Raw genomic sequence first — 25471 nt, 5'->3', positions numbered from 1 at the left:
CCATCATTATACGGCAGCAGATAGCTGCCATAACCCGGTATCCTCAATGGCGGATGGTCCATCTGATAAAAGTGGTCTCCATGACAGATTCGCCACAAGATCACTTTTATCAGGGGTGGGAGAGGCCCCCTTCCCGCCATGCTTCGGTTGTCTACGCCGCTTACTGGACCCGCCTGTAGCAGCAGAGACGATTGCGTCCTTTACCCTGTGATGCTGGATGCCAAGTGAGGGAAAGATGGCCCCTGCTCAGCTTCATACCAAAAAAAAAAATTCCCCTTGAAGACCATTGAGTCGGAAGTGACATTTCCACCGCTGAAGGAGTAGGACTCGTACCCTGGCCCCCGGTTCGCAAGGTTCCTGACGGGGACATAGGTTCACGTAGTCTGCCTAGCCAGAAAGTCTGGCAGACTCCTTTCTTCTAGGACAGCCAAAGCCGTCCCTGAATACTAGGTCAGGGGAGCTCTCCCAAAGAAAGACCCCCCCCAGAGGTAAGGGAGGAAGGAACCAGAAGGCCGCACATCCTCTCCCTAAATGTCAGGGTAAGTCCAAAGATTCACACCCTTCATCTAATGAAAAAACGCACACAAAATTTGTAAGTGACAAACAGTGAGGAGAAAATAAATAATAATAAAAAAAGGTGGCCATGCCCACATTGAGCATTGGCCTAGGCCCTGGTAAGCAAATATTGCCCCCGGACTCAGCCAAAAGGTCAGGCCCTAAGAAGCGCAGTGCAGAAAAAGCTTTGGTGACTGTGACCGTGAGTTATTTTCAAAGAGGGGGGTCCCACACCCAAGTGTTACTAAGAACTCCCCTAAGGCGATCACTCCAAGGGGGCACAGACACCGCGGATCTGCATCCATATAACTTCATTACTGCATACATATTCTACATGACTAAATCTGCAATAAATTTTACTGCAAAATCAGAGGTGCCAAAATTTCTCCCCTGAGCAGTAATATATTTCTATCCCCCTTGGTGGGAGTGGAGATGACTCCATCTATAAGGCTATACAGTACATACACACACAGCACAAGGCCGAGTTTACACTACGAGATGTTTCTCGGGGCTGCAGTTCCTCTGAGCTCCACAAGGTGGTGATCTCACTTCTACCCAGACAGGAAGTCTCTATGGAAGACAGGAAGTGATGTCGGGTACAGATAGGAAGTTCCAGGTGAGAGGTGAGTTGGGAGGGAGTAGAGAGGAGGCATTGTTGGAAGAAGCAGCAGAGGAGGTAATAAGATCTTCTTTTCTATTTACACCCAGTAACCCCCCGTCATGTCCGTCCTCTTCCTCCATAGTCACTGTGATGTAGGTCAGAAATATTGGATATTTAAATTTTTATCACGTTTTATAAAATTAACAATCTCTAATCCAGATGCAATGTGTAACACAGTCAGCTTATCTCCATAATTTGGTGTGTGAGTTCCTGAGCGCCCACAGGGGGAGGACATGAGGCTCCCTTATTCTAGGCGTACCTATAGGTAAGAGCTACACAGAGGGGTTTACAACCACCTTAACCACCTCAATACAGGGCACTTACACCCCCTTCCTGACCAGACCAATTTTCAGCTCTCTCACAGTTTGAATGACAATTACTCAGTCATGCAACACTGTATCCATATGAAACTTGCGTCCTTTTTTCCACACAAATAGAGCTTTCTTTTAGTGGTATTTAATCACTAGTGGGTTTTTTATTTTTTGTGCTATAAATAAAATAAAACGTAAATTTTGTGAAAAAAATGGCTTTTTCTTTGTTTCTGTCATAAATTTTTGCTAATTAGTAATTTTTTTCATAAATTGTGGCCAAAATTTATACTGCTACATATCTTTGGTAAAAATAACCCACATTAGTATATATTATTTGGTCTTTGTGAAAATTATAGAGTCTACAAACTATGGTGCCAATCACTGAAAATTGATCACTTCTGATCAGGCCTTCAGTACATCAGGTGTATCTCAATTCTTGAGACACTAACAAGTCAGGAAAGTACAAATACCCCCCAAATGACCCCTTTTTACAAAGTAGACATCCCAAGGTATTAAGTAAGTAGCATGGTGAGTTTTTTTAAGTTGTCATTTTTTCCCACAATTCTTTGCAAAATGAAGATTTTTTTTTTTATTATTATTTTTACAAAATTGTCATATTATCAGATTATTTCTCACACACGGCATATGCATACAATAAATTACACCCCAAAATACATTCTGCTACTCTTCCCGAGTACGGCGATACCACATGTGTGAGACTTTTACACAGCCTGACCACATACAGAGCACCAACATTGATGTAGTACCTTCAGACGTTCTACGAGCAACAATGACGCATCTCATTTCACAGCCACCTATTACACTTTTGAAGGCCCTGGAGTACCAGGACAATGGAATTTCCCATAAAATTGCCCCAACATATAATCTGTGAGGCATAATGAGTCTTTTGAATGGTTCATTTTTTTTCCAGAAGTTTTTGGAATATGTGGAAAAAAATTAAGACACTTTTTTTTAAACAAAGTTGTCAATTTATAAGATATTTCATAACACATAGCATGTATATAGCAAAAATTACACCCCAAAATACATTCTGCTACTCCTCCCGAGTATGGCGATACCACATGTGTTGGACTTTTACACAGCCTGGTCACATAGAGAGCACCAACATTGAAGTAGTACGTTCAGGCGTTCTAGGAGCATAAATGATACATCTCATTTCATTCCTACCTATCACACTTTTGAAGGTCCTGGACCACCAGGACAGTGAAATTACCCACAAAATGACCCCATTTTGGAAAGCAAACACCCCAACGTATATTCTATGAGACATGGGCTGCAAATAGGTACTCGGGTACTCTGATGGCCTGGTGACAGGTACTCGGGTACTCTGATGGCCTGGTGACAGGTACTCGGGTACTCTGATGGCCTGGTGACAGGTACTCGGGTACTCTGATGGCCTGGTGACAGGTACTCGGGTACTCTGATGGCCTGGTGACAGGTACTCGGGTACTCTGATGGCCTGGTGACAGGTACTCCGGTACTCTGATGGCCTGGTGACGGGTACTCTGATGGCCTGGTGACGGGTACCCGGGTACTCGGATGAACCGTGACAGGTACTCGGGTACTTTGATGGGCTGTGACAGGTACTCGGGTACTCGGATGAATCGTGACAGGTACTCGGGTACTTTGATGGGCTGTGACAGATACTCGGGTACCATGATGGACTGTGACAGATACTCAGGTACCATGATGGACCGTGACAGGTACTCTGATGTGACTTGACAGATACTCGGGTACTCTGATGGACTGTGACAGGTACTCAAATACTCTGATGGACTGTGACAGGTACTCTGATGGACGGTGATTGATAGGTACTATGAGGGGTGGTGACTCTTTATTGGGGGGGGCAATCAGTGTGATTGGTGTACACTGTAGGCGGTAACGAGATGTTACCGCAATCTCCTCCTCACACATGATCGGTGTATGAGGAGGAGAACCCGGTAACATCTCGTTACCGCGGTTTGTTTACATTTTAGTGATCGGCTGTGAAAGGATCACAGCCGATCACGTGGGTAAACAGCCGGCCAATGGCTGTTTACCAGCGTCAGTGACGAGCAGTGTTCCCGGGGAACACGCCGCCACCGCCGTGCACACGCAGCGCGCTCACGATCGCGCGCATGCGCCGTGCACAGTCGGGGTGTTACCATCTGTGATCGGCCGTGACTTCATCACGGCCGATCACGTGGTAAACAGCCATAACCAATGGCTGTTCACCCCCTTCGGTGGCGAGCGGTGTCTCCGTGACACGCCACCACCAAAGAAACAGGGATGTGCGCGCACGATCGCGCGCATTCCCTGTTTAAACGGGGGGCCGTCATATGACGGCCTCTCGCCACATTAGGTGCGCCGCCTGGCCGTCATTTGACGGCCGGCAGTCAGCAAGTAGTTAAGTGACTTCCTCCCCTCCCCCTCATCTCCTTCATTAAGTCATGCTGAGATCATCTCCCATTGGCTGAGCAATATTCTCATTTGTCTCTGAGCTCCTTCTTGCTATTCCTCGTCCTGCCTGATGTTTCCTTGGATTGATTTTCTGTTGGATGCGCTCATCTGTTGCTTGTCCTGACCTTTATCCTGATTTTGTGGATCTCCTCCTCATCTCACACCCAACATAGAGAATGGAGTTTGTGATCCAGGAGGCAAAATTTTACAAGACTCTCGGATTGCAAGAATCAAACCAAACACTAAACTGTCCAGATTAAATATGTTCTCCCTGGGGACCATAGTGCTTAAATAAATATTGCCCTTCTTTACCTCCTGATATCCTCATCCTATTATTGTACAACCAATCCAGATAATTCTCTGTTATCAATGTTATCTGTCTATAGGGAAACCTTCATAGATGACGGCACCAATGAGGATGGAGGAGGACCGGAGTCACATGACTGAGAGGATACTAAACCTCACCCTGGAGATTATCTACCTGCTGACCGGAGAGGTGAGGAGGATTCTGGGAGGTCACATGACATCACTCTTATCTCTATTAATAAAACACAGACCTGACCGGAGAGGTGAGGAGGATTCTGAGATTCTAACATGATATTCCTATTGGTTCTCCAATACAGAGATTTCCTCTTGTGAAGTCCGGGGATCATATGACCATCACATTGCCTCCATGTGACTCCCTAAAACCTGAGAGACACAACATGGAGAAGATTCTAGAAGTCACCAAGAAGATGATGGAGCTGCTGACAGGAGAGGTGAGGAGGATTCTGGGAATTCTGGGACATTATCCAGTAACAGACAAGGGATGTGTCTGGATGGTGACTGTATCATTGTGTGTGTCAGGTTCCTATAAGGTGTCAGGATGTCACTGTCTATTTCTCCATGGAGGAGTGGGAGTATTTAGAAGGACACAAGGATCTCTACAAGGACGCCATGATGGACAATCAGCCGCCCCTCACATCACCGGGTAAGAGGAGACTTTATTGTAAAGGAGAGAGCAGTACGGAGGCTCCAACTAGATCCCCCCATCATCTGATAAACACATAGAAACAATGTATTCAGTCAGTGTGTGTGTTTCCTACAGATGGATCCAGTAATGGGAACCCACCAGAGAGATGTCCCCGTCCTCTGTATTCCCGGGATTCCACACAGGAAGATCACACCATCCCCCACCATCATCAGGTAGATGAGGAACAATCACTGATAGTTAAAACTTATAAAGAATAATTTTGTGTTACAATGAATGTTTTATTATATATGCAGATAGGCAACCTCGGGGATTATAATATTGTTGTTAAAGAAGAGTATAAAGAGGAGGATGAGGAGTATGGAGTGATGGAGGAGTTTTCAGAAGGACACAAGGATATGATGGAGCCACTTAATACCAGGAACCCACCAGAGAGATGTCCCCGTCCTCTGTATTCCCGGGATTCCACACAGGAAGATCACACCATCCCCCACTGTTACAAGGTTGGTGGGACGGAGCTTATAAAACACAGACTCATGGAGACCATGTGTTAAAGCGCTGCGCAAACTGTTGGCGCTATATAAATCCTGAATAATAATAATAATAATAATGTGTGGATTTTTTATGTGATATCACAATTATAAAACTTATATTTTACAGATGTTGTTCTCTCTCGTTTTCCTGATTTAGTGTAAAGATCCAATTGATATAGAATTTGAAGCTAAAGCAGAAGAGAGGTATGTGAGGGATGATCAGCAGTCTATGGAGGAGGATGGAATAACGGGGACATTTATAGAGGAGGACACTCCTACAGAGATCAGCACAGGTGGGTCATTAACACTAAATACATTCCTCCACCCATACTGCTCGCTGATTGGTCCAGAGTAGGGCGGGGGCTGGGTGATATCAGCCTGTAATTCCCTGGTCAGTTTCCTGAGCTGTGTTCCCCGTCCTGTATTCCTGGATTTCTCTCCGATAATCTTCCTTCTCTGTGCTGCTGACACAATTTATGTATCTAAACTGGATTTATGGAGATTTTGGGGTTCGGCTGGCAGAAAAATTTGGATTTTTCACTATAGACATTAGTTGACCAAGTCATCTGGGACAGTCTCCTAGGTCTTCAACCCCATGCCCGGGTCTAGCAAGATCTTGGTCAGGGTTACTTACACTGTGCGTTTACAAGTGTTAACCCGGGAAAGTAAAAATATGGCTAGATAAACAACAAAACTATAAAATAGTAATTACAAGGAAGGTTGAGAACAGAAGCAATGTGCTTTTGGAGAGGGAGAAAACATGGGAGGAATGCTGGCACAACTGGTGAAATCCAATTCTCCCCCCTCCGCCATCTTTACAATTAGGGCAACAGGAGGAGAGGTTACTTCCTGTACCTCAGAGATATTAGCTATCTTCAGAGATTATTATAAAAAAAAACTTTATACCTCGCAGAGAGTGGGGGAGGAGGGACTAATGGATGATTTTCTGGGGAAACTAGAGATAACGACCATTACACAAGCAGACAGAGAAGAATTGGAAGCCCCAATAACTCTCGCAGAACTCCAACAGGCAGTAGCTGGGATGGCAAATCAAAAATCTCTTGGCCCAGATGGGCTTCCGATGGAGACATATAAATATTACAGAGAAATATTACTCCCCGAGTTGTGTAGAGCGTTGAGAGGAGCAGATATGGAGGGAAGATTGCCCGTCTTGATGCTAGATGCAATGATTATGCTGATACATAAAGAGGGGAAGGACCCGTTGGATACAGTGTAATCTAGACTAATCTCTCACCTGTGCTCAGATGCTAAAATATTAGCTAAGGTCTTGGCAGTTAGGTTGAATAAAATCGCTTCAAAATGAATTCATCCAGATCAGACGGGATTCATTGCTAATAGATCCACTAGTATGAATATTAGAAGGACATTCCTGAATCTGCAGACCCCGTCAGAAAATGAGGGATCAAGAGCTGTGTTGTCACTAGATGTGACCCAAGTTTTTGATAGCTTGGAGTGGGGTTATATCTGGTGGGTTCTGGGGAGACTCGGGTTTGGTCCTTCTTTTATAGGATGGATAAAAATGCTTTATAATGATCCTAGCGCCAGGGTTATGCCCCATACACACAATCGGAAATTTCTGCCAGCAAAAGTGCGATGAGAGCTTTTGGTCAGAAATTCCGGCCGTGTGTATGCCCCATCGGACTTTTGCTGGTGGAATTTCTGCCAGCAAAAGATTGTGAGCAGGTTCTTTATTTTTCCGATGCCCAAAATTCCTACGCATGCTCTGAAACAATCCAACGCATGCTCGGAAGCATTGAACTTCATTTTCTCGGCTCGTTGTAGTGTTGTACGTCACCACATTCTTGATGGTCGAAAGTTCAGAGAACTTTTTTGTGACCGTGTGTATGCAAGCCAAGCTTGAGCGGAATTCCGTCGGAAAAACCATCCAAGATTTTTCTGATGGAAATTCCGCTTGTGTGTACGGGGCATAAGAATTAATAATGACTTTTCGGACAGGATCCAGTTGGAGAGGGGGACGAGACAGGGGTGCCCATTGTCACTCCTGCTCTTCGCCCTTGCGATGGAACCCCTGGCCATTTCCATAAGATCATGCCCTGAGATAAAAGGATTCCAGAGGAAGACAGGAGAAGAAAGAATTGCCCTATATGCGCACAATGTTCTGCTTTTCCTGGGGGATACGGGGCAATCTTTGGTTAAAGCAATGGGTATAGTGGACAGATTTGGTAGATTTACAGGATTAGTGATAAACTGGGAGAAATCAGAGTTTCTACAGATGGATCCCAGGAGTGGTTCCACTTTTTTTTTTTTTAATCAGATTTTTTTTTTTTTTATTGATCGAACATAGGAAGAGAAAAACTCTTCCATTAAACAAAAGCATACATCGAATAGCATTGCAAAGGACATATTGTTATCTGATTGTACAGCCAGTTGGATCTGCTTCTCCTGCAACATTATTGTATGTGAATGTGAAATTACAGTCAATTTAAGAAGACAAATCTCTACATGTATATACATGCGTCTACCATGTTTTTTTTGTATATTTCCATTTTTAGTAAACGTGTCCTTTTTAGTGTGCGGTACTCCCGGTCCTAAAAAGAGCAATTGGGGGGAGGATTTTTAGTGTTAATCCACAACTATGTTATAAATACGTGAACCATATAACTCTTCACCGCAGAGCAAGACATCTTCTAATAAGGAATATTATTTCAACCCGATCCACATTCCATGTCTCCATGTCACCATCTCATCCCTTACCCATCTAATATAAACAACCTCTCACCTCATAAGGGGGGGTGGGCATCTATGTCCTACCACCAATTACTCTGTTCTGGACTAGTTGGAAGGGGGCTAAACCAGGGTGCCTCCAACCAGGGATCCCATATGTAGCAGCGGCTCCTGAAGAGCATGCGCTATGCGGTTTTTCAAAGTTATGTGAAAAAAAGTTCTGCCTGAACTGCAGTTTGGTTTGGGTACAATTATCTAAATTAGATTTAAGCATCAGTCTGACTGGACTGTGAAATGTTCAGCCTGGCCACAGGGGACACTGTCTCTTCTGGCAGGCGTGGAACTATGGTCTGGTTAGGTGCTTAAGTTACTCTCTCTCAGAGCCCGTCCAGTGGGAGTGGCTCTCTTGCTGTGCTTTCTGGGAGAGGGTATTTAAGATGCTGACGTCAGGTGGTTCGGTGTTCTGGTCCAGAATGATGTACTGACTTCATAGCCCCCAGGAAGGCTATGGCCTGGGGTGCGGATCCACCCGATTTTGATGTCGCGGGGTTGGCTAGCCGAGGCAAGGAAACTAAAGAAGGATTCTGAGGTGGTTGGGTGCCGTCTCCTGTTTGGGAGAGACCCTCACTGCATTCCAGGGGACCCTCAAGCATTCCAGGGGAGGACTCTTCAGAAGAAGACCACGTACGGGTTGGTTTCTTAGTAAGAGCCTGGAAGGACTGAGGTACCCAAGAGAATCCGGTCTTGATATCGCCAAGCTGGCTGAAAGATCCAGGTATCCTACAAGTGTTTTCAAGCTTAAGTTTCCCTGTGTGTTCTACAACAACGTCTGTGGCAGAGACATTATCTTGTACGTTCTACAACAACGTCTGTGGCAAAGACTTTGTTCCTGAGTTAAGCACCTTGTTGGCTGCTAGGCCTTGTGAGAGAGGGACTATCCAACCTGAGTGACCATCCAGCTGTGAATGGCTATTCTCTGGATGCAGTCAAAGTAAGAGAGTTCTTCAACATTTTGACTTTGACACTAAGCCCCTTATACACACTGTCGGAGATTCCGACAAGCAAATCCGTTGGATTTTGTCCAAAACTGTTGTATACACACGGTCGGACGAAGTTGTCGGAAAATCCGATCGTTCAGAACGTGATGACGTTATTTCGTTACGATGGGACTACGTTCAGGCTAGTAGCCAATAGCTTTGATGTAGGAATTTGATCTGAGCATGCGTGGCGCTTTGTCCGATCGGAATTCTCTACACATGATCGGAGTATGTCCGATCGGAACATTTTGTCGGAAAATATTTCCGACAAGTTAGAAAATTTGGTCCGACGGTTTATTCCAACGGAAACTGTCCGATGCATATCACACAGAGTCGGAATATCCGACAAAACGCTCCAATCGGACACATTCCATCGGAATCTCCGATCGTGTGTACAAGGGCTTAGAGTACCTGAACTTCCTTTTAAGAGACTGTTCATTGTCTACGTTTTGCAAATAAAATCCATTCAAGTGGATCTGTTGTCGGTCTCTCAAGTTACTGGGCCATTTACCGCGAGACACCCCTTGACGTGCAATGAGGAAAACAGAAGGTAACGGTAAGCCCAAATCTAGACCTCATCTGGAATAAAGGCCTCATCTGGAATATGCAGTTCAGTTTTGGGCACCAGTTCTCAAAAAGGATATCGGGGAACTGGAGAAAGTGCAGAGAAGGGCAACCAAACTGACAAGAGGCATGGAGGAGATCAGCTATGAGGAAAGATTTGAGGAACTGAATTTATTCACTCTTGATAAGAGGAGATTAAGGGGGATATGGTCAACATGTACAAATATAAGGGGTCCATATAGTGAACTTGGTGCCGAGTTATTCACTTTACAGTCAACAAAGAGGACAAGGGGGCACTCTTTACGTCTAGAGGAAAAGAGATTTCATCTCCAAATACGGAAAGGTTTCTTCACAGTAAGAGCTGTGAAAATGTGGAATAGACTCCCTGCAGAGGTGGTTCTGGCCAGCTCAGTGGATTGCTTTAAGAAGGGCCTGGATTATTTCCTAAGTGTACATAATATAACTGGGTACTAATATTTATAGGTAAAGTTGATCCGGGAAAAATCTGATTGCCTCTCAGGGGATCAGGAAGGAATTTTTTTTTTCCCCCTGCTTTAGCAAATTGGATCATACTCTGCTGGGGTTTTTTGCCTTCCTCTGGATCAACTGTGGGTATAGAATTGGGTATATGGGATTGTATGATATTATTATTATTTTTTTTGTGGTTGAACTAGATGGCCTTGTCTTTTTTCAACCTGACTAACTATGTAACCAGCAGCTCCTTCGGGGGTTAGTGCTACACATATGTTTTCAAATTTTGTTGGGCTGCCTTTATGTTGGTATGTCAACTTCTCCCTCAATAGGATGTTCGTTTTATGGCATTAACCCACTCTGTGTGCGTTGGCGGCGACAACGAAAGCCGTTTTCTGGCAATAAACAGGACTCTAAGGGTGGCTATGTATGTGTGTGGCGTATATAGTTCCTCGTCTAACAATCCCAGCAGACACAGCTTGGGGTCCATTGCAAATGTAAGATTCCATATTTTGTTTATAAATTTAATTACTTCAGACCAGTACCTTTGCAGTTTCGGGCACTTCCAGAGCATGTGGATAAGGGTACCGTTATCTACCTTGCAACAAGGGCAAAAAGGGTCATCCCTTCTATGCCATTTGTGTAATTTATGTGGGGTATGGTAAGTTCAGTGTATAATGAATAGTTGTGTGAGTTTTTGGGAAGAAGAGAGGGACACCTTGGGTACATTCTCCATTATATTAGACCATTCCTCGTCTGATATGGGACCTATATCTTCTCCCCATCCCGTCCTGCATTTGAATATCATAGTCTTGGAAACCTGCGAGTGGTTCCACTTTAACAGGAATGCCTCAACTGGTGGTAGTAGATACGCTGAAATATCTGGAGACACTACTGACGAAAGACCCTAACCAGTTTATTAGTAAAAACGTAATACCATTATTAACTAAATTTAAACAAAAAATTAACATCTGGAAACGGCTTCCTCTATCGGTAGCCGGTAGATGTAGCCTAATCAAAATGAAATGGATGCCACAGCTACTATACTTATTGCATAATTCTCCAGTGTGGCTATGTAAGAAATGGTTTAAAAAAAATTGAAACCCTCTTCAGAGAGTTCATTTAGAAAGGGGGACAAGCTAGGATCCGACGCCGAACTATGCAGCTCCCGACCGGAGAGGGAGGTTTTGGCGGTGCCGCATCCCAAGAGTTACCTGGCAGCACAACTGCAACATCTAATGGGATGTGAGATTCCGAGAGGCGGCACCCCTAAAGGAAGGATAATGCTTTCAGGAACCTTGTGTAATACAATTATCGACGCGTTAGAAGTGGACCCCTTTTGTTCTAAAAATTTGATAATAAAAATGATAATCAAAATATGGAAAACAGTTAAAAAGCAGATGGGATATACCAGATTATATGAAAATAATGGAACAACAAGAATTTGCAGGAAGTGCTACTGATAGAAAAGGTCAAAGAGTGGGAAATACAGGGTATTAATAGATTGATGCAGTTGTATAATGGTAATAATCTGACATTTTTTGGGGGATTTGAGAAGGGAATTTAAAGCGGGAGGTCCGCCTTTTTTTTTTTAAGTCAGAAGCTACAAAATACTGCAGCTGCTGACTTTTAAAATAAGGACACTTACCCGCCCAGCGCGCCTGCGATGTCGGCACCCGAAGGCGATCTCTCGATCGTCTCTCGGGTGCTGCCGCCGCCATCTTGGGTATGGGAATCGGGAAGTGGAGCCTTGCGGCTTCACTTCCCGGTTCCCTACTGCGCATGCGCGAGTCGCGCTGCGCAATAAGGATGGACCCGCTGCCTCTGGGATCCATGTGTTTCCCAGCAGACAGCGGAGGATCCGCTGATTTTGCGAATATCTATGCCGGAAGTGGGTGCAAATACCTGTACTGTACAGGTATCTGCACCCCCCCCTCCCGCCTGAAAGGTGCCAATTGTGGCGCCGGAGGGGGGGAGGGTTCCAATGAGCATTAGGGTGGAGCTCCGCTTTAATATACCACAACAATAATTTTTCAGATATTTACAGATCCGACATGCCGCAGAAGTCCAATTTAGGACACAAGCATTAGAATGGAACAAAACCCCTCTCTTTCAAAATATACCCCAGGCAGGTACAACTAAGGGACTTATCTCTGAGTTATATGGACAGCTATGTAAAGGAATAAATACGGGTTTGGATTCCCATAAGGATAAAGAGAGATGGGTAGAGGAATTAGGGGAAATCTCTCAGGATCAGTGGAGGAGGATTTTGGAGATGGGACCGATGGTTTCGGTCTCACCTTCGCAGAAAATATCTCATTTGATGCTGATCTATAGAGCTTACTATACTCCTAAGAGGCTGTTTAAGTATGGCAGAAGATCATATGATAGATGCCCAGGGACTGGAGATCTCATCCATATGGTATGGAGATGGCCAAAGTTATTTAGCTACTGGGAGGGGGTTCTTAGTACTATGGGTGAGATCTATGGTATAACTCTGAAGATGGAAGCTGGACTGTGTATACTCGGATATAGGAAGGAACCTGGGGAGAGGAAAAGTACAAAAGCAGCGATACTGAGATGCTTATTCCAAGCCAGAAAAATCATTGCGATAAGATGGCAGTCGAGGACACCCCCGACAGTAAGGGACTGGATCACTGTTATAAGTGAAACTATATGTAAAGAGAGAAAATCTTAGAGAACATGAGAGGATGTGGAGGCCCTGGCTGGGAAAAATGGGATCCCCCCTTAGAGGAGAGAGGGTATGGTCAGATTGGTGAACCACTGAAAGCAAAGTGCTAAATATGGAATTAATATATCTATTTTCCCTTCTAAACTCTAGAAAGGGGAAGGTATGAGAATAGAACAAAACCAATAGAGTAAAATAGCTAATGAAGAGAGAGACTATATACATATTTAGTATGGGTTGGGGAAAAAAGTGGGTGGAGGGGGAGAGAATGTATGTGATGCATTGGAATACGAAAATGCAACTGTTATACTTGCCCCTTTTTACTATTGTAATGATTACTGTGTTATTGAATTTTGTATTGGAAAAAATTGAATATTAACAAAACAAATGTAAACAGACTAATTGTAAAGCATGTGCGTTTATAACGCATGGCCAAATGAACTTTGTTGGAGTATATAGTAGATAGTTTCCAGTCAAACAGTTTATAAATGATTGCACGTTCTTTGTGGCGTACGGTCTTACATGGTTGTGCAACTTATTTTATGTTGGACGCACTATCCACACCGTGCACACAAGAATTGGGGAACATCGGAGGTTTATTGAGTAGGGCGTGGACAAACAGTGCACCCCGATATTTCTATGTACATCACAACATAAAGAATGAAAGGTTGTCCCTCTTTGGCATGGAGGCAATTCCTGCCACTCTTCCTGAGGCAGAGAGATTCTCTTAGAGAAACATATTGGATATTCCAGCTAAACAGTATGGCAGCTGCTGGCCTAAATGAATGATTGGAAAATAAGCACCCTCCTTTCATTTCTCCCCATCTTCTGTTTTTCAGTTTTTCACATTTACATGTCCCTGTTGATTATATCCCCAATTGACATGGGTTTAGGGTCAGTCGTCTTCCAGTATAAAGTTATCATGTAACATTATTTGCTTTGTATTCGCACGTCCATCATTCCTGTATTTAGAAACAGATAATGTAGGTTACTTTTACACTCTGACTATTTATTCTGTACCAAGTGACTAATTTGTATAATGTTAGGTGTAGTGACGGACGAACTTCTGACGGGACGTAACGCGAACCGCGAACGCGGTCAAAAGTTTGCGAACCGCAAAGTTTGCGGCGGACCCCATTGACTTTAATGGCAGGCGAACCTTAAAAACCTACAGGTCATATTTTCAGCCACAAAATACTTACTAGCTGTGCACACATAGTCCCACCACATGGACACTGACATAACACATGTATTAAGTGAATCTGGGATCGACAACGACAAGCATTCTTTTTTTTTATCTGTGAAATGTTGACAATTCAGGAGCGCATGAAGGCCATGGAGGAGAGGCAAGGTCAGGACAGGCTATGAAGGGGGTTCAGGAGATGATCAGTACTACAGTCAGGGCAGTCCTGTGCCAGTGTCCCAGTGTGCCAACCTGTGCTTGAGCCCCTCCCCCTGCCCGGCCCTTACCCCCACCTATGCAGGGCTCCACTGCGGTGGTCCGGAGGTGCCAGTCCAGTGCTGATCCTCAGCCATGGTGCTGGCACTGCCTGCTGATTGGCTTCTCCTCCTCACTGTCTGAAACCAGCACTGCGATAGAGACTGAGCACTGACACCAGCACCGTGATAGAGAGCACTGACACCAGCACCGTGATAGAGAGCGCTGACACCACACCAGCACCGTGATAGAGATCGCTGACACCACACCAGCACTGTGATAGAGAGCGCTGACACCACACCAGTACCGTGATAGAGAGCACTGACAGCAGCACTGATACCAGCAACTCGCTGCGGGACCCAAAAATATGACACCGCTCAACCTCTTCAAACAGGAGGGTACGGACATATAGTACAGTGTGCTTTTTTTGTACAAGGAATTGAGCCAAAGGTAGAAAAAAGGTCTGTGTGCTCAATTAAATAAATGGTTTAGAGAGTTATGCATATACATGGTCTACTGGTCACATGTGTTGAATTCCTCCGAGATCCATGCCTCATTCATTTTTATAAATGTCCGGTAGTCAACACTGTCGTGAGCTAGGCGAGTGTGTTTATTGATCACGATCCCCCTTCTGCGCTGAACGTCCTTTTGGACAGGACACTGGACGAGGGGCAAGCCATCTGGCCAGAGGTAAAGCCTGCCCACCCAGTAGTCCAGGGGTTCATCACTCCTCAGAGCGTCCACATCGGCCGTTAACCCGATGTAGTCGGACACCTGTCGGTCTAGGCGTTTCCTGATGCTGGATCCGGATGAGACCTGTCGATGGGTCGGCTGAAAGAATGACCTCATATCAGAAGTCACCAACACATCTTCAAACCGCCCTCTTCTTGCAGGCGCTATTGGATTGGTACCCGCAACTCTTTCTCTGGGAGTGGGAATTCCTCCTCTGCCAGCGCACGCAAAAGCAGAATGCAGCATTTCTCGAAGCAAGGCCTGTAAGTGCTCCATTCTGACAGCCCTCTGTGACAGTGGTAACATTTCCACCATTTTGTGTTTGTCCCGGGGGTCTAAGTACGTTGCCACCCAGTACTGGTCCTTGACCCTTATGCTTTTTATACAGGGGTCCCTGTTAAAACACTGGAGCATGAAGGCCCCCATTTGCACTAAACTGGAAGCGGTGTGGTGGCCTGGCTCCTGCTCATCATCCAGGATAACGTTCTCCTCTCCCCATCCACGCACAACAACAGGGATCCCAGAAAGGTTTAAAGCATGCTCTTCTTGCTCCTCCTCCTCATCCGCCCGGGAAACCCTCCTCCTCTGACTCCTCTTCAGACTCCTGTTGTTGACTTGTCCCAGAGTAGCCCCCCCTGGGAATTCATCCAGCATTGCGACATCCTCATCTTCCTGCTCCTCCGCGGCTTGATCAATGACACGACGCAAGGCACGCTCCATAAAGAAGGCATAAGGTACGATGTCACTGATGGCGCCATGGCTGCGACTGACCAGTTTGGTGATCTCATCAAATGGCCGCAGAAGTCTGCATGCGTCGCGCATGAGCAGCCACTGGCGCGGTGAAAAAAAAACAGCTCCCCAGAACCTGTTCTGCTGCAGAGTTCGTACAGGTAGTCGTTAACTGCACGTTTATGGAGCAGCTTATCAAGCATATAGAAGGTTGAGTTCCATCGCGTCGGGCAATCGCAAATAAGACGTCTGACCGGCAGATTGTGTCGCCGCTGAATGTCAGCAAGGCGAGCCATTTTACCACTTTACCAACTGTCAAATTGAGCGGTGTTAGCCACTGATCTGCCTGTGAACGCAAAGCTGAAAGGAGTGCAGGGCCAGTGTGGCTCTTGGCTTCCAGGCACAACAGACGCAGCACAGCATGGCAACATCTCACCTGGCATGTCGAATATGTTCTGGGGAGCTTGGGCGGTGCAGCGGAAGAGACGCTGGCAGCGGAAAAGGAGGAGTCAGCCGAGGAGGATGGAGTAGGAGGAGGAGAAGAAGAGGCAGGCCTGCATGCAATCCATGGCGGTAAAACCAAATCTACACTGGTGCCACGGGTTACATGCTTGATGGCTGTCAGAAGGTTCACCCAGTGGGCAGTAAAAGTTTTTTTATACCTTCCCTGTCCGTGTTTGCTAGACCACGTGTCTGTGGTCAGATGTATTTTGGCACCAACACTGTGTGCCAGAGATACATTCACTTGCCGCTGAACATGGCCATATAGCTCTGGGATGCCCTTCTGTGAGAAATACTCCCTTCCTGGGACCTTCCATTGTGGTGTTCCAATGGCCACAAATTTTCGAAAGGCCTCCGAGTCCACCAGTTTATATGGCAGTAGTTGGCGGGCTATCAGTTCTGACAAACCAGCCATCAACCGTTGGGCAAGAGGGTTATCCGGCGTCATTTTTTTATGCTCGAACATTTGGCCCACAGAAGCCTGCCTTTTTGCAGAAAAACGTGAGGACGGCATGGTGGAAGGTGGAGTGGAGGACAATTGTGAGGAGAGAGGAGAAGTAGAAGACGAGGCTGGACGGTGAGAGCCTGGAGTGTGGCTTTGTGGGTTCCCTTGCTCCCACTGGGCTCGGTGATGGCAGCTCGTGTGCCTTCCTAAGGCGGTCGTCCCTAGGTGAGTGTTGGGCTTACTGCGACTTATGCGTTGACTGCAAAGATTGCAGATGGCAACACTATTGTCAGCAGCGGACACGTTATAAAAAGCCCACACTGTGGAGCCATGTGCTGGCGTCCCGGGAGCGCCAGATGTGACCGTACATGGTTGATGACTCGCTCCTGATACATTAGCAGTCTGCTTTGTCCCTCCTGTGCAATATAAGTTCCGCCTGCTTCTCCTCCCTATCTGCTGATCCATATCTCCCTCTGAGCTCCCCTCCTCTTCCTCTCTTGTGGGCACCCACGTGACATCACTAGACACGTCATCATCAACGTCAACTTCTCCACAGCTATAATTAGAGATCTCGGAGTAAGCAACAACAGCAGGGACCAACCTCCTCCTTGGGCTGATCTGGGTACTGTCGTCAGACTGCTGAGTGGCGGTTGTTGCTACCTCCTCTTCCTGATCCAATGGCAAGAATGGCTGCACATCGGAAATGTCTTGTGATGGATCGAAAAATTATTCCTGTGACTCAATCGGAAGGTATATGGTGGTGGTGGTGTTGGTGGTTGTGTCTTTGGGGGTGCACACAGCAGAGAGTGAAGAAGAGGGTGCAGATCGAGAGGATGAGGAGGGTGCAGAAGAGTAAGGCTGAGTGAGCCACTCAACCAAGTCTGGTGCGTCCTTTGACATAATCGCACGCACCTTCTTTGGCTCAAGCCTGTTGCTCCTCTCCTACCCCTACCACCCCTGCGGAAGGGCCTGCCTCTTCCTCTGCCTGTCATTTTTTAAATGACCCTGTGACAAAAGTCTCTCGAAGTGCAGTATGTATGTGGAAGAAGGTATATAACACCCCGCTTCAATCTATTGTTTTTGGGGGCCACTGGTCTATCACACCAGCTATAATACTTTTTTTTTATTGCGTTTGTCACTCTTTGTAGTATCACTGCTGAACCGCTCAGCAGTCACAATGCTGCAAAGTGGAAATGCACTATACTATGCTTTCTATATGTGCAAGTATTTTATACGTGTATTACACCCCTATATACTGCACACCAAATAGTACACCTATACCAGTCCTTAAAAGGACCTTTTGTGGACCTAGTAGCTAATGATTTTCAGACTGTCCCTCAGTCCCTACACTGATAAAAGACAGCTGCAGAATCGGTCAGCAGTCAAGTATAATAGGCTTTCTATATTTTAAAGAAAGTATATTATACATGCACAACCCTATATACCAGGCATCACTAAATGGCGGACCGCGGTCCGGTTCCGGCCCCAGCAGACATATTTCCTGGACCGCAGCCTCACCAAATAGTTGCCTGTGTGTCCTCTCCCCGCCGCCGACTCGCCTGCCTGCCTTGTGCTCCTATGTTCACAGCATGGCAGGTGCAGCGTGCACGGGTCTGTCCCTTCAGTATCAGATCGCTGCCCTGCCCCCTCCTCACACTGCCTGTCTTATACACAAAAGATGAGAAGCGCAGCGGCTCTGCAAAGTTGCACTTTTTAAGTTAAGAAGCAGGTGATTGGTTGCTACGCAGCGGGGAGGTCTCAGCAATCAATCACTCACTTATAATGTGAAAAGTCCCACCCATTGTCCTTGGCTGCCGTGCTTTCTGTCTTGTGTTATTAAGGTAGGGCTCTGTGGGGAGGGGAGAGTGCTGTGCAGGACAGGAGTCTGCTATCGATCGGATGGGGGTCTGTGATGGGGTGTCAGTCTCTAATGGGGTGTCAGTATTTGATATGGGGGCCAGTCTGCTATGGGGGGTCAGTCTGCTATGGGGGGTCAGTCTGCTATGGGGGGCCAGTCTGCGATGGGGGGCCAGTCTGCGATGGGGGGCCAGTCTGCGATGGGGGGCCAGTCTGCGATGGGGGGCCAGTCTTTGATGGGGGGCCAGTCTGTGATGGGAGGCCAGGGGTCAGTCTGTGATGGGGGGGGTCAGTCTGTTACGGGGGGCCTGTCTGTTACGGGGGCCTGTCTGTTACGGGGGACCTGTCTGTTACGGGGGACCTGTCTGTTACGGGGGACCTGTCTGTTACGGGGGGTCAGTCTGTTACGGGGGGCCAGTCTGTTACGGGGGGCCTGTCTGTAAAGGCGGGTCAGCCGATGAATGATGGGATAAGTCTGTGATGAGGGTCAGTCTTTGGGGGGGGGTTTGTGAATAAGGGGCCTGTGATGTGGAGGATATCATGTGGATTCATAGCACCAATATGACACTCGGACCCCCGCTTGAAGAAAAATTTTCTGACCGGACCCCCGTGAAGTTTAATTCACTACCCCTGCTATATACTGTACACCTATACCAGTCCTTAAAAGGACCTTTGTGGACCTAATAGTAATAGCTAGTGATTAAACTGACTGTCCCTGCTCCACACAGCGTCCTGTCCCTACACTGACAAAAGACAGCTGCAGAATCGGTCTGCAGTGCACTCGGCAATCACCAGCACAGCAGTCAGCAGCAGTGCACCAGAACCCTATATACTGTACACCTATACCAGTCCTTAAAAGGACTTTTGTGGACCTAATAGCTAGCGATTGGTGTCACTACAATCTGTCCCTGCTCCACACAGCAACCTCTCCCTACACTGACAAAAGACAGAATGTAAAATGGCCACCAGATCAGGTCTATTTATAAGGTAGGGAGAATGTCCAATTGTCCATGTGCTGAAATGTCTCAATTGGCTGTCCTGTACCCCATGATGGATGTGTCATCATGGGTCAAAGTTCTTTCACAATGTAAACGCATATGTCCGACGCACGAACAGCCCCAGAAGTCTGCCAGTTTGGCGAATCGCGAACGCGCAAAATTTGCCGCGAACTGCCAGGCCATCCCTAGTTAAGTGACCGTTTTACATACACTGACATAATATGTGTTGTTACTGGGGTCTACATTATAATTTTCTATAGGATATGTTGGGTATACAACATAGGAAATGTTTAAAATGATATTATTAGTTATCCATTTTCCGCCAGCAGGCCGTCCTATGATGTCCGGTACTTGAAGTGGTGATATCTAGATAATGGGTGCAGCTGCAGGCATCATTTAGATATCATTTTTTCAGCCCGTGATTCCCTGCAATGTAAAAGCCATCATAGTGGCTGTTTAGCCACTTGATTGCTTTTACAGGCTGCGGGAAGGGACATCCCACCGCCCTCCAGTGCTTCTCCCGGCTCGTCCGTGTGATCGCCGAGCCAGAGAATGAAACCGGCGGCGGTGATTTACTATAGAGCTGGCTGGGGACCATATGGTCCCCGGCCAGCTCTATGACCCTCGGAGGTCGGAAGCAACGTCATGATGTCACTTTCAGCGCCGACACATGTAAACACTGCTGATTTTGTTTTGGGCTAAGTTTCGTGTTTTTTTTTTTTTTTTAATTCATAAAAGTTTGATTTTTTTAATGCATTTGAAAAAATTGCTGCGTAAATAACGCAACTGGTTAAAGTTTTTTTAAACTATCGATGCTTCCCGCTGCGACCACCACCTGTGGAAGGGAACTCCACATCCTTGCCGCTCTTACAGTAAAGAACCCTCTACGTGGTTTTAGTTTAAACCTCTTTTCTTCTCATTTTAATGAGTGGGCACAAGTCTTGTTAAACTCCCTTCCGCAAAAAAGTTTTCTCCCTATTGTGGGGTCACCAGTACGGTATTTGCATATTGAGATCATATCCCCTCTCAAGCGTCTCTTCTCCAGAGAGAATAAGTTCATTGCTCACAACATTTCTTCATAACTAATATCCTGCAGACCCTTTTTTCGCTTTGTTGCCCTTCTTTGTACTCGCTGCATTTCCAGTACATCCTTCCGGATGACTGGTGCCCATAACGGGACAGCATACTCAAGGTGCGGCCGGACCAGAGTCTTGTAGAGCGGGAGATTTATCGTTTTATCTCTGGAGTTAATCCCCTTTTTAATGCATGCCAATATTCTGTTTGCTTTGTTTTTAGCCGCTGGGCATTGCATGCCATTGCTGAACCTATCTACTAGGACCCCAAGGTCCTTTTCCATCCTAGATTCCCCCAGAGGTTCTCCCCCCAGTGTATAGATTGCATTCATATTTTTGCCACCCAAATGCAAATTTTTCTACCTTGAACGTCATTTGCCATGTAGTTGTCCACCCCATTAATTTGTTCAGATTTTTTGAAAGGTTTCCACATCCTGCAGATACATTATTGCCATGCTTAGATTAGTATCGTCCGCAAATACAGAGATTGAACTGTTTACCGCATCCTCCAGGATTGGATTGGTCCCAGCACAGAACCCTGGGGGAGCCCACTACCCACCCCCGACCATTCTGAGTACTCCTCATTTATCACCACCCTCTGAACTCGCCCTTGTTGCCAGTTTTCAATCCATGTACTCACCCTATGGTCAATGCCAACGGACCTTATTCAAATCCAAAATCCAGATACACCACGTCTACGGGCCTTCCTTTATCTAGATGGCAACTCACCTCCTCATAGAAGGTTAATAGATTGGTTTGGCAAGAACGATTCTTCATGAATCCATGCTGATTACTGCTAATGATACCGTTCTCATTACTAAAATCTTGTATATAGTCCCTTATCATCCCCTCCAAGAGCTTGCATAGTATTGATGTTAGGCTAACTGGTCTGTAATTCTCAGGGGATGTATTTTGTGCCCTTTTTAAATATTGGTGCTACATTGGCTTTTCTCCAATCAGCTGGTACCATTTCAGTCAGTAGATTGTCAGTAAAAATTAGGAACAACCGTCTGGAAAGTACTTGACTGAGTTCCTTAAGTACCCTCGAATGCAAGCCATCTGGTCCCGGTGATTTATTAATGTTAAGTTTCCCAAGTCAAATTTTAATTCTGTCCTCTGTTATCCATGAGGATGCTTCCTGTGATGTGAAAACCAATATTATGAGTCCTGACCAGTGTTTCTCAACTCCAGTCCTCAAGGTGTCCCAACAGGTCATGTTTTCAGCCCCTCCATTATTTTGCACAGGTGATTTGATCAGTTTCACTGCCTTAGTAATTACCACAGCCGTTTCATCTGAAGGAAATCCTGAAAACGTGACCTGTTTGGGCGTCTTAAGGACTGGAGTTGAGAAACACTGCCTTACAATATATAAATTATATTTTACATTACATTCTATGTTGTACATTACATACAACTGACCCCTACACTATATACTCTATATTGTACGTTACATACTCCTGACCCCTGCACTACATACTCTATTTTGTACATTACACACTCCTGACCTCTGCACTATATACTCTGTTATATATTACATCGTTCTGATACTGTATAGTCCTAAATTTTTTATCCTATATAATAAGTTGTACATTACATAGGCAAAATTCAATTGATTGCAATGCCCTGAGGTGGCAATCAAACACCTTTAGTATAAATGTGCCACATCCTACATAATCTGAAAATACTGGAATTGGGAATAATGGACTTTGTAGGCACGTATAAAAATAATAACACATTTTAATAGTTCACATAAAATTCATACATATACAACACAGTGATTTATAAAAAGATATAGGACACGTTTTCTTGGAGGATATACCGAATCATATACTTCCTGTGGGGAGTCATATACTTCCTGTGGGGAATCGTATACTTCCTGTGGGGCAATACTAGAAATATCAAGAACATGCCCACACAGAGGTGTATGTATTCCTCTTGGTTGTTCCCACAATCCTCATAGATTGAAAGAATTGCTCGCTCTACATGTTTTGCCACCTGAACTGTCGCTTCTTCAGGGGCTTCAATGTTTCTAGTCAGAAGAACTTACTTATAATTTGTATTGCACTCTAATTAAAGTATTAAAGTACAGCTGTGCATATGTATACACAATATACCTGCACTCGCCAATGATATAGTGCTTTAGCAAGAAGTTTCAACACTTGCCTATGGCAGGGAAATCGTGACCTCAGAGAGGCCCCCTCCAGAAGAAAGGTAATGACTGATGACCCTAATGCTGAACGACAGCCAAGAGTCAGCACGTCGGGATGTGTAACTATGGATGTAAAATGTATATAAGTACTAGTAAATGCTTCAGTTGGTGTTTGGGTAAACTACGATACTGGGTCCCATACTCGCATATCAGTTGATATATAGTTACTACTGCTCACATCACCTTAAGCCTGGTTCTTGCCTGTCTATAGAAAAAAACCATAGCGTTTGTCCTCCCAGGGTCTTTAACCATTTAATGATCGACAATAAGTACTAACTTTTATTTAAAGAAAGAGGGTAACTAACAGAAAATCAAAAATACCTTGGCTGTTCATTGATTCGGGATAAAGGGATTCAGTCACAGTGGTGTGTCCACACAAATGAAGTGTGCATACAGAGCTCTTAAATCCACTTTCCTAGAGGGTGAAGGAAAAAAGGATGCCATAAGGACAGGAAAATGTTTATATATATATATATATTGTGCTTAAGTTGGCGCTTTGCTATTACCGAAGCGCGGTGCATAGTAAAATACCTGGAATTGCGGTGGTTCCGAGGGTAGGGCTGCCTGTTTGACGTTACGAGGTGTAATGGACATCCATTTCCCTCAGAGCATCTGGGAAATGGTGTCCTCACCTCACTATTTGTGCATCCCAACTGAGCTCGGTCAGACTGGTGTCTGACGTCACTCAGCCCGGTGCACCGTGCATGCGCCAACGGGCACATGCGCACTAGAATACCGGACATGCCGGTCCTAGTGCCCGCCATCTGCGGTGGCCGTGGTGGACCTAGGAGACACAAGATGGAGAGTGTCTCCTTGGTTGCCGCGGGTGGATGCATGCCCTTACTGTCGCCGGTCCATAGGACTGGGGAGAGTGGGCCGCAACCCCACCGGCTTTGGCGACCACACATCCCGGCTATGCTGAACATCGCCCAGCACATGCTCCCGGTGGCTAAAGAAGGAACTGCAGTCAAAGCCCTGGTCATAGGTGAGAGGAAAGAAGAAAATATATATATACACTACATAATGTACCAAAATGCCATAAACCAAAGTTCTTCTAGTATTGCCCCACAGGAAGTATATGATTCAGTATATCCTCAAGGAAAAAAACACTGTGTCCTATATCTTTTTATAAATGACTGTGTTGTTTCTTTGAGGACCATAAGATTACCATCATCAATATAAAAATAATATATTTTTTTTCCCTTTAAGAATGTATTTGAACAATAAATAAAACCATTTCCATACTTGTGTCATTTTTGGGGGAGGAATTATGATCCAATAACATCTGACTATTTAGGTTACTTTTTATGGAAAAAAAAAAACAATTTTTATTTTCGTAAGTTCGTACACTTCTTTTTTTTTTTTTCTTTTTTTTTTTTTCTTGCCACATCAGTAATTTTTTGCCAGAGACTAAATTCAGCTTGCCGCTCATTAATGTCTCGTTCATAAATTCACATCATCGTGGCTTATTTAATTACATAAATTTTCGCAAAAAATTCCTTGTGATCACATAAAAATGTCATATTATTTAATAAAATACAAACAAGTAAAGTAAATAAACGTTCTCATAGTGTATGCCGTAGCTATACCTATTTCCCTGGCATCCCCTAACTAAATTTAAATTTTTTTTATCCCCCACCTCCCCCCCTCCATCCCCGCAAGATCCCCACATACACATGATTACACTATGATCTCCTCACGCCTCTCTCCAGTTCTATACCAGTAACATTCGCGAGTTAACTATCAGGTTCCTGGAGAGGCCAGCAGGGAGGAAAGAACAAAAATATAAAAATAATAAAGAAAGAAAGAAAGGGAAAAAAAAAAAAAAGGAACAACGGACGTTCATAGGGAGAACCAATTTTCCGTATAAAAGCTACAGCCTGTCCACCTATAGTAGAATACCCAACTTCCCCAGACTAGACCCCCATAAGCTCCTAAACTTCTTGTTATTACCCTGTTTAGTGAAGAAAACCCTTTCGCTAGCAATTGTCGTTTTTATGTTTGCCGTCCAAGTTTCAACTGATGGGCCTAGATGTGAGTGCCATTGTTGAGCAATTAATTTCCTTGCTTGGAAGAGACATCTAATCACTGGTGTTTTTAGTAACGTTGGGAATTGTAAAATCCTCAGGAATAGTCAAAAGACAGGTCCTGACTGTTGCTTTCAGTGTTAAATTAAAGACTCTGTTGATCTGGTCTATAACCTGCGTCCAATACCTAAATAACTTAGGGCACCTCCAGAACATATGGATAAAATCACCAGTCATGCCACATCTAGGGCAGTGGTTGTTGTTTCTCCATCCTAGTTTGAACATTTTCTTAGGAGTATGATACACCCGATGGAGAAAAAAAAAAAAAGGTGAGAAGCTTTCTGGGAAGGGGAGATCGAGACTCTAGTACCATAGTCAATTATCCGATCCCAATCGGAATTAGACAGAGGGCCTACATCATTCTCCCATTTTTTTCCTACTTTTAAGCAAAGCTTCATGATCAAACGTTTTATCCCCTAATCTAGCATACATATAAGAAATCAGT

At 45.1% G+C, this 25471-nt stretch overlaps 2 protein-coding genes across 2 annotated transcripts in view; both read left to right on the top strand.

Moving 5' to 3' along the window:
• Positions 1–5217, top strand: part of LOC143986894 (gastrula zinc finger protein XlCGF66.1-like) — a 373036-nt gene extending 367819 nt beyond the window's left edge. Inside the window, exons 2-5 of the mRNA XM_077485300.1 lie at positions 4374–4483; positions 4611–4745; positions 4834–4957; positions 5075–5217. Of these exons, the coding sequence (XP_077341426.1) occupies positions 4388–4483; positions 4611–4745; positions 4834–4957; positions 5075–5217 (498 nt within the window). The 5' untranslated portion in view covers positions 4374–4387. The remainder of the gene's footprint in view (positions 1–4373; positions 4484–4610; positions 4746–4833; positions 4958–5074) is intronic.
• Positions 5215–25471, top strand: part of LOC143989727 (uncharacterized) — a 37191-nt gene continuing 16934 nt past the window's right edge. Inside the window, exons 1-2 of the mRNA XM_077490000.1 lie at positions 5215–5460; positions 5648–5783. Of these exons, the coding sequence (XP_077346126.1) occupies positions 5230–5460; positions 5648–5783 (367 nt within the window). The 5' untranslated portion in view covers positions 5215–5229. The remainder of the gene's footprint in view (positions 5461–5647; positions 5784–25471) is intronic.

Source organism: Lithobates pipiens, unplaced genomic scaffold (genome assembly GCF_037356315.1).
Source record: "Lithobates pipiens isolate NorthernLeopardFrog02 unplaced genomic scaffold, aLitPip1_a1.2 Scaffold_18, whole genome shotgun sequence".
NCBI classification, from domain to species: Eukaryota; Metazoa; Chordata; class Amphibia; order Anura; family Ranidae; genus Lithobates; species Lithobates pipiens.
Note: the sequence above shows the minus strand (reverse complement) of the source record. Positions and strands in the feature narration are given on the sequence as shown.